Below are 9,559 nucleotides of genomic sequence, written 5' to 3'. Positions count from 1 at the left end.
CAGCTTTATATAATCTTCTTTTCTATCCTCCTGGCTTTTATATATCTGTGTGCTCTCTAACTTTATAAACAAAACCCCCAGATGAAGACTAAAGTTAACGACAAAATGGTGAATATATGGGCCACTCTGGATTCCGGCTGTCTGGTTCAAATCTCAACTGTGGTATTTATTATCTGTATGACTTTTGGCAAATTCCTTAACCTTTTGCTACCTCATTTCTTCATCTGCAAAATGGGAATAAAAATAGCTCTTCTATTATCAGGTTTTTGCGAGGATCTAGTGAGACATCTGAAGAGCTTAGACTGGATCCTGGCACACAGTTTAATAAAGGTTTATTATTATGTGAATGATTATAAAGTTAAAAGCAAGGATGACTCCTCTTTTCTCCAGTCTCCAACATCAACTCTTTTGATTTTGCTGTCCTCTTTTTCTTTTCATGTTTGCATTCCTTTTGTTATCAGTGAAGTAACAGAGCAAAAGTGCCCAGAAGTAAAACCAAAGCACGTTAAAAATGAACCAGAGGTTGAGTCTTATTTTCAAAACAGCATCAAAGAAGAAGCTAAATTTTCCCACTCATAAAAACCACCCACCTAGGTTTGCAACAAGCTTTGGCAAAGAGATTCACAATTATTCCTATTTTAATAGAAGATTTCTTACCTGGAACTCCACTTGGCGGATAAACTTGGTGAACGATGGGTGTCTGCGCCTTGGAAAACTGTTTAGAAAATAGTACCACAAGTGAGCATGTCATTAAAATATTCACAAACACAGGAGGCACAAGCCATTCCTCAGACAGCATTACTTGAAGGTAATAAATGGTTACATTTCCTTGTGTCACCCTCATATCTTTCTAGTTCTTTTTATCCTTGTAATATTTCTATGAAACAGGAATGATGGATATTATCATATTTCTCCTATAGATGAGGTAGAGGTAATTTGATTAAGGTCACATAGCCCTCTATTCTAGTACCATATTGTCCAAACCTTGACAAGCCTATTTCCACCTGCCCACCTTCCATACCCAAGAACACATGTTACTAGAAAGAAAGGTAGACAGGTCTTCATGCAGAACATCAGTCTTTTAATTCCATTGTTGTAATTTGATGTTTTGAGGCCTTGAAGATTTTGATTTTTCTAGAAAGGAATGCACTTATTTAATTGGATCAAAACTTAAATCATTAACAGCCAGCACCTTGGTAGGTATCAGTAAGCTACAAAAAATGAGAAGCTGGATAGGTACACAACTGAGGCACTTACTAGAGAAGTGGAAGGTACCTGCTGTGAGGAAAATGACTCAAAAGATTCAAGGAATGGGAAGCAACATTGTTCTTCAAGAAGGAGGAAAGCAGCATCAATGGGAGCAGTGGGAGCCTGAGAAAGCCTGGCAGTGGCACTCCAAATCATCTTACAATGCCCCCTGTCTCCAAAGCACACCCTCTGCTGACCATAAGCTCCATAAAGGCAGGGACAATGCCTGACTGAGTCGCTGCTGTGTCTCTGTGCATAGACTAGTATGTAGATGACATTTGAATTTTTGTGAATGGATAGACTCACCCAATCTGGGATGACTGATATACTGCCTGGAAGGAGAGGTGAGAATGAGACAATCTCAGGAACTCCATCTCACCTGTAGTCATCTGGGTTAATCTAAGATTAGTGCATTATTCCATCAGGAAATCACACCAGGGCCAATGTGATGGACTGGCCAGACCAAGGCTTGACCTGTGAGCCAATGACTTACCTAGGAAGAGACCTAGTCTCCTCCTCCCTCCCCCTCGCCAACCCCTTCTAGATGCCTAGACTACCACCATTCCATGCAACCTACAGTGCTTCCCATTTGCAAAACAAATTACAGCAGCAAATTGTTTTGTTTGGTCTTCTTTCAGAACCTCAGGATTCCCAGAGAGAATATCACCAAACAATAACTCAGTTGTTAATCAACAGCCCTAATCAGACATTGAGAATCAACAGACATTTCAACAAAGCTGATGGTGGCTTGCCAGGCATAGGTTTTAAGTATTGATCCATATGCTGTATAGTCTGCCGTGAAGGCTAATTTCCTCACTTTCTAAAGGAAAGGGTTAGAAAATAGTTCACAGAAAATATGTGCTGTCAGGGGGTCAGAATAACAATGTTGTTACTTCACAGCTTGGGAACTGGCTGTGATCACACCAAAAGATAAAGATTAATACAGTTACACACACACCTGCCAAACATTCAGTCCCCACCCCAGCCTCCCAGTCAATCACTGCCCCTAGGCCTTCATACCAACATTATTTCAACTGGACTATATCATAGGAGCCTAGTGAAGTACAGTAGTGGTTATTGACCTATCTCACAGATGTTTAGAAGCTGAGGCACCTGGAACAACTGAGTCCAAACCAAATAAGGAAGCATACCTCTCTATTTCAACCTGAAATCTAAGAACCAGCACTCAGTCTATAATCCTTCTACCAGACTTCCATGGGAAACAGAGCAACCCCTTTATTACTCCCTCCCAGCACCTGAGATTGTGGTGAGGCAGCCTTGGGGTTAAACCTCAAACAGGGCTTCACTTGTGATTCTCTCTGAGCTGACACAACGTAACATGGTACATATCTAAGAGAAACAGACCCCTGGTCACCCACCAGGCTAGAGACATGACAAAGTGAAAAATTAATGAGCTTCCAAATCAAGCTTCCCGCATGCTGATCCTTGGGCCCCAGTGTGGTCAGTAGAAGCAGGAGAGAGGAGAGGAAATACAGCAGATTAGGATGAGAAAGCTGCAGCCACCAGCTGTGTGATCAACCTTCTGTGAGTTATTCAAACTTGTCAGCGCCCACAGCAGGCCCTTTGCAGTGGACTGGCAAGATGGGATTAATTTTTAATACTCATGGTTCCCCAGTCCCAGTCCCAAAACAAAGAGACACGCCGTGTTTTATTTAGCTTGGAATGCTTCTCATTAACTGCATCCCCTGGTGATTTTTCATCAACTTGCCAAGATAGTTGAACCACTGACGGACTTGTTTTCTTTCATGTGCAATTTTAGGAAGTGTTTCTTTTATTTCCCCCTCTCGCTCCTAACCGATCTTTTAATAAGCAGGAAAACTACCATCTGGGGTGAAAAGGATCATGGTGATTAAGAAGCATGCTTGGACTTCTCTCTTCTGTTATGTTCCCTGAGACAGGATAGAGGTGGTGGTGCGGCTCTTAGTAAGAAAGAATGATATAATGTTTTTTCTTTCTGCTGCATACGTGCAAAAGCAAAATTCCAGAAAACAAGATTCTCTTGGATTAAGAAACAAGTTATTAAACGTGAAGCAACAGCAAATTCCACATTTCAAAAACAAATAGCCTATATGGAACACGGATCGTAGGAGAGACGAATTTACAAGGTGAAGCCTTATTCTGAAGGAGCATTCATTAGTGACTGCATTGTATGTTTTGAAACAGCTTTAAACAGAGGTACCCCAGGTGAACTGCAACCACATTGACAGAAGTACTGCCAAATCTCTGCCTTTCATAAACCATCTAGGACTTACCTTTTCGGAGATCGTTTAAAACTAATCTGAAATGGACAATAGACTGAACCAAATATAAATGAACTCCCAGTATAGGTATCAAGGCTGTAAAATAAGACAGGCATGGCTTCCTAAACTCTCTCTCTCTCTCTTTACTTCCTTTTTGATCTCCCCCAGCAAGAAGGAGAATTTAAACAGCAAATGCCCTTTTGGTTCAGTGTTGGAAAGACTTAACAGAAATATACCAGGAAGCAGGGAGAGAGGTAGAAATTGGGTCTCCTCAGTAAGAAATGTGGGTCCTTGAGTGTCTTCACCATGCTGAGACTCAGCATGATCCGAGCTGTAAAATGAAACACTGATCCACAAAGGTAATCTTGGTGGCCCCTCTATGGGCTTCCGTTTAGATGAGAATTTAGAGTCAGATGCAGGTTCAAGTCTTGGTTCTGCCAGTTTACTACCTGATGACATGGGCAAATTATTTAATCTCCCTGAGCCTCAGATTGTTCATTTGTAAAAACAGGACAGTGAATAGCTACCCCATAAAATTGTGAGCATTGAATTAGATAATGTACATAAAGCATTTAGCTAAAGGCTGACATACAAGAGTTCAAAATTCATCTTTCATTAGTATGCTCTAAGAAACTCTCTCATTACTATCCACCATTTTCTTTTAACACGGTCAAGCAAACACTGTGGCTCATTTACAATTTGCCTTTCAATAACACAAGCACACCCTCCGACTATGTAAACATACCTTCCTCCAACCTTAGAACCCACCTTGAAAGTACAGCTGTCTCGTGATCCTGGACTTGGGCTGCTTACCAACTGTTCCCTGAAGTATGCTTCCAGGGAGTACAGACCCTCGTGTGCTTCAGACAGCAGAGATCTGAGGCCAGAAAGTGGAAATCCTTATGACTCAAAAGCCATGAATTCCCAAAGCTAACAGCCCACTTGCCACTTCAAATTTCCTCCCTGAACTTGTAAAACAGAGCTAACCAAGGATTCTTATCAGCCACCTTTCACCTTAGATCCAATCATAATTATTAGACTTTAAGAACTGAGTCCTTCAGCAAAAAAAAGTTATGATTTTTTGTGTTGAAACTCCCTGAATTGTTTTTAATATTTCATGTTTCTCAGAATCATAGGTTCATCGGACTTTAAGAATTAGAAGAGACTTTGATAATTCCCCATTTTCATGGTTTAAAAAATGTCAGAAAAACTAAGAGACTTATGTGTAGGAGCTTCAAAGGTTAAGGGCAAAGTGGAGCTTGAATCTAGCCTCTTTCTGATAATTGTCCAAGCAGCCCATAAACACTTCATGTAGCCATCAAAACAGAGAGTCCTGGATCTTCTCTCCTCTACATAAATTTTGCAGTGGCTTCATTGCCACCTGATGCTGACATCCATGTTGATTTTTGTAAGAGGAAGAATATGATGAATAAGAAAGAAGTTATATTTAAGACGTGTCTCCTCTCCAAACCTTTCCAACAAAATCTTTAGTATGACCTTAAATATTTAGATCTGAATTGTCCATTGTGTTAGCCACTAGTCTTATGTGCTTATCAAGCACTTGAAATGTGGGTAGTCCCAATTAAGATATGCCATGATTATAACATCCACACTAAATTTTGAAGACTTGGTATGCAAAAAGATATAAAGTATCTCATTATTAATTTGTATATATTACATATTGAAATAATATTTTAGATATGTTGACTTAAATAAAATACATTATTAAATTAATTTCACTTGCTTCTTTTGACTTTTTCAAGTGGCTAAATAGAAAATTTTAAATTACGTTTGTGTTCACATTATATTTTGATTGTGAAGTGCTGCTTTTGACGCTGCAATGGCTGTTTTAGAGAAAACAATTATGTGTTTTTATGATAATGATGAGTAAGACAGTATTTTGTTGATGATAAACTGTACATTTTTCACACTTAATTGAATCTGATATTTGTCTTCCAATCAATTAGTATATTTAATAGGGTCATATTTCTTTTCTTTAAAAAGATGACATAAAATCAATGGTGCATCTAAAAATCATTAGTATATTGGGATAAAGGAGATAGGACATGTAAATCTCCAGAGCTTTGACTTATTTTATGGCAAGTCTTTGCAGAATGTCTATGCCCAAATGCACCATAAAACCTAAGGGAAATATATAACCCAGTTTTAAAACCAATAGTAGTGCTATAAAAAAGTTAAACTCAACAGACATTTATTGAACACCTTCTATTCTTAAGGTAATGCGCAATGCATCATGAGGACTACAATGGTGAGATTAAACACACTCCCGGCCCTCAAAGCACTTAAGTCTGTGAGGATGAATCTGACAAGTGGGTAACTGACATGTAAGTGTTATGAGAAACTCAGAGCTGAGGCACAGGGTCACTAAGGCTACACATGTTGTACCTTTGTGTAAATTACAAAAATAAAAAATTCCTTCAGCGGTGATGAATTGCGCAAAAAAGTGTGGGTGCACACACATACACCCTGTGGATGAATTACTACAAGTTGTTCCTTCTCATTTCAAAAAAGGGAAAGAAAACTTAGTTGAGTGTTCAGGGAAGAGGTGGCATATGCGGTATGATTGGTGATTTTGATAGCCAAACATGGAAGAGGGGGAGACTTCCTCAAAGAGAGAACAGAAAAGAAAAGGAAATAACGTGGTTTTTTTTCTCTTAACCAATCATCCACTTTTATGCACTTTATTTACTCATGCCTAAGACATGAGTAAATAAAAATGAACATTAACTAGTCTAAACTTCACAGGGCAACAAGAAGTTGAGTAGGAAAATAGAGCCCCTGGAGTCCTATAAAAATATTTTCTAGAAGTAATGTCAAACTCAGCAAATAGAGCCTAAAGCAAATTTCCTTTCTAACCAGTTTGGGGTTTATGTGCAATCATTGTAATTATGCCTATTCCAAAAGATGAGTATTTGCAATGGCAAAATGGCACCATTTATTAAAATCTTAATAGCCATAGAACTCTGCAAAAAGAAAAAAAAATGGAAACACAATCCAGCCCCTCCTTATGAATATCTCAAAGTTCTTCCCCATACTCTCATCCTCCCTTAAGCTCTAGATCCCAGCTAGGGACCTTTTAGAAAGTATATTCACATGAAACTTTTTTTAACAACTATAACTGGCAATTGAATCACAGCAAAAGTTGCTCTAATATGTCACCAAAAGATACTGAGATAAGCAAAAATCCCTCTTCCTGTCTGGTCTTCCTATTCCCAGACAGTTATACCTGGTCCGGCACGTCACCACAGGCAAATCCAAGAAAACAGGAAAGACGTCACAGGGGATACTCGGCAGTGCGGGCGCCACCATGTTCGTGTTCACCAGGTGTATTTCCAATTGAGAGCCATTGTTGGGGTAAAGAACACCCGACTCCAAACCTAACGCAAGGGAAAGAAATCTCAGGCTGAATAGAATTGTCATCGACACAGGATAGTGTGAAGCTGTGCTAAGATCCTGGGGGCAATGTAAGACATTAAATTTACCCAAGGATTAAATTAATACTCCTAATTTCCTCATAGCTTCTGTATAAAGGAGTTTTCTCATTTATGATTTTATGAAAGAGTTTTCTCTCTTCAGGTTCACCTAAATCCAGAAAAGAATTTTTCAGCCCTCAGATTTACTCTTTACTCTGCTGGGGATGGATATTCAAAGGAATGATGTAGAAGCTCCCAAGTAGAGGACTGTCTTTAAGGAAGATAGCCAAGGTTCTGGGAGATGCATTGCTGAGCACTATGCTACACACTTCCACATCATCTCATGCAGAAATCCCAGAGTCCCATCCCATAGCCTGGAATGGGAAAGTGGACACAGATGCGTCATGGCACACTGTGCTTTGCTTCCGTGACATTAGCAAGCCAGTATCTAGAAAGACAGAAGTTGGTCCGTCTGTTCATCTCCCTTCGGGCCCACTTTTACACCTGTCCTTAGACAAGGAAGAAAACCAAAGACTCACATTCTTTAGGATTGTGGGTCAATACGTAAGAAACATGCACTTGGTAAAACCCCAACCTACCATCAAAAATGACTGTAATCCACGTTCCCCCTGCAAGGCTACCTTCTTCAGGTTCAATATGTAAACTCAGGTGAGGTACTGTAAGTAAGTGAAAAAAAAACATTGGTTTTGAAGGTCAGATTCAACCACTGCCTTCCCCAATATTTTAAAGCAAAATTTAACCTGCATTAGAATCACTAGAAAGGTTTGATTAAGCACAGGTTGCTGCGCCATATCCCCAGAGTTTCTGGCTCAGTAGGTCTGGGGCAGGGCCAAGAACTTATATTTCTAACCAGGTGCTGCTGGTGTGGGAAACACATCATCGGAAGCCCCATTTTAAGGAAAATTTTAACCAATTCTTCTCATCTTAGACATTCAAAAACCCTGCATTCATCAGGACAATTCTGAATTTCTACTTCCTTTGGAAAGAGCCTCAGGGACATATTTGGGTCCTAATGAAACCCATACTATCTCTCTGTGCTCTCTTTTCCACTCTTTAATCAGGTGGCCATATTTCCCTGTAAAGATCACCAATTATCTCCAGTCCCGGAGAGAAAAAAAAGACTTCCATTAGGTTTGTGCAGAAGTAATTGCTGTTTTGCATTCTTTTTAATGGCAAAACTGCAATTACTTTTGCACCAACCTAATAGAAGCTGTTCCTATTTCAATTCTCCTGCTTAATATACTGTCCTCTAGTTTCCCCTCATGATGAGAATGTCTTCCCAAATGAATACAAAATTCCCTAGATTTTTGCCGTGCCTGCTGAGAGAGGGGATGAAGCATGGATCATTGCTGGAATTTCCTTTTGTTTAAAAAAAAAAAAAAGCAGTAAGGAATTTATATGCTAGGCTAGATTGGATTCTCCCATATAGATCACCAGCTAAGCATGGGCCTTAATCAATCCCTCCATCTTTGAAGATGTTCCTGGACATGCCTTAATGAAGGAAAGGCCAAGTTAAGGAAGCCAGCAAAACTCACTCAGCTGCTCAGTGAGGTAATAAACAAGGAAAGTGTTACCGACAGAACTATTTATAGTTTCTTTATCAGAAACTGTGTCTAGCCCAGGACTTCCATATACAGTTATTCTCATGACGCACTTCACATCTGAGGGTGGTGGGGAACCATGGCACATTAGCACAGCCATTTATGGCAGCCCCAGCCAGACTAGACCTTCCTCCAAAGATGATTAGATACCTCTATCTAAAGAAGCCCAAAAACAAATGCCATAAAAAATACAGAGGATAACCCCCATTCGCAGAGAAAATTGAACAGATGATTTGAGATAACACAAGCAGTCTAATTATTACGACAAGTTATTCTCTTTGGGAAGGTCGGGCAGTAAAATCTAAAAAGAATTACATCACGTAGCCCAAAAGGAATTATAAAAGAAAGATTGTAAGTTATTGTTAAAAGCTCTGCATCATCACTGGCCATTAAAAACTGAAGTATACAGTCATAACATTTCAGTATGTAACCTCAACTGTTAAACAACAACCAAAAAAATCAATTATCCAACAGATAATTTAAACCCAAAAGCAAATACTTTAACACCTCCTCTAAAAACAATATTTTTAATTCAATTTTTTGATTGGCAAGTTAAAAATGCATATATTTATGGTATACAACCAAAATAATACTTCAAGTTTCAATATTAGTTCTCAAGGTAACCTATTGTGTTATCTATAACTCCTTCAAAACACATTCTACTGACCTGCCAAAAGTAGTGCTTGAACACCCATCAGAGAGATCAGCCACGCAGTCATCCTGTCCACTTAAATCAATACTCTTAAGATTGCTCAGACATTAAAAACATTTTCAGTTTTGATTGGAGCAGCATAGCTTTTGTGCCTTCTAAAAAATAAAAGACGTAAAAAAATTACCGTTTTGTTTACATACTATTATTTTGCTATACTGAAACCTGGAAAATTAAGGAGATGAGGTAAACATGGTCTTAGTGTCTTCAAATGGACCCACCATCTTTCCAAGTTCAGGAGAAAAGGATCGTCTAAGAACCTTGCATAAAATCATCCCCACTCTG

The 9,559-nt window shown here is 39.1% G+C and overlaps 1 protein-coding gene across 1 annotated transcript in view; it reads right to left on the bottom strand.

The window, feature by feature from the left end:
- The window catches only part of PKHD1 (polycystic kidney and hepatic disease 1 (autosomal recessive)), a 507,823-nt gene extending 498,539 nt beyond the window's left edge, over window positions 1-9,284 (bottom strand). The window contains 5 exon segments of the mRNA XM_011981329.1: window positions 658-715; window positions 4,278-4,386; window positions 6,757-6,907; window positions 7,543-7,620; window positions 9,233-9,284. Of these exon segments, the coding sequence (XP_011836719.1) occupies window positions 658-715; window positions 4,278-4,386; window positions 6,757-6,907; window positions 7,543-7,620; window positions 9,233-9,284 (448 nt within the window).
- Window positions 9,285-9,559: the final 275 nt, after the last annotated feature.

Source organism: Mandrillus leucophaeus, unplaced genomic scaffold (genome assembly GCF_000951045.1).
Source record: "Mandrillus leucophaeus isolate KB7577 unplaced genomic scaffold, Mleu.le_1.0 Scaffold223, whole genome shotgun sequence".
Taxonomy (NCBI): Eukaryota; Metazoa; Chordata; class Mammalia; order Primates; family Cercopithecidae; genus Mandrillus; species Mandrillus leucophaeus.
The sequence above is the reverse complement of the archived record's forward strand: the minus strand, read 5'-3'. Positions and strand labels throughout refer to the sequence as shown.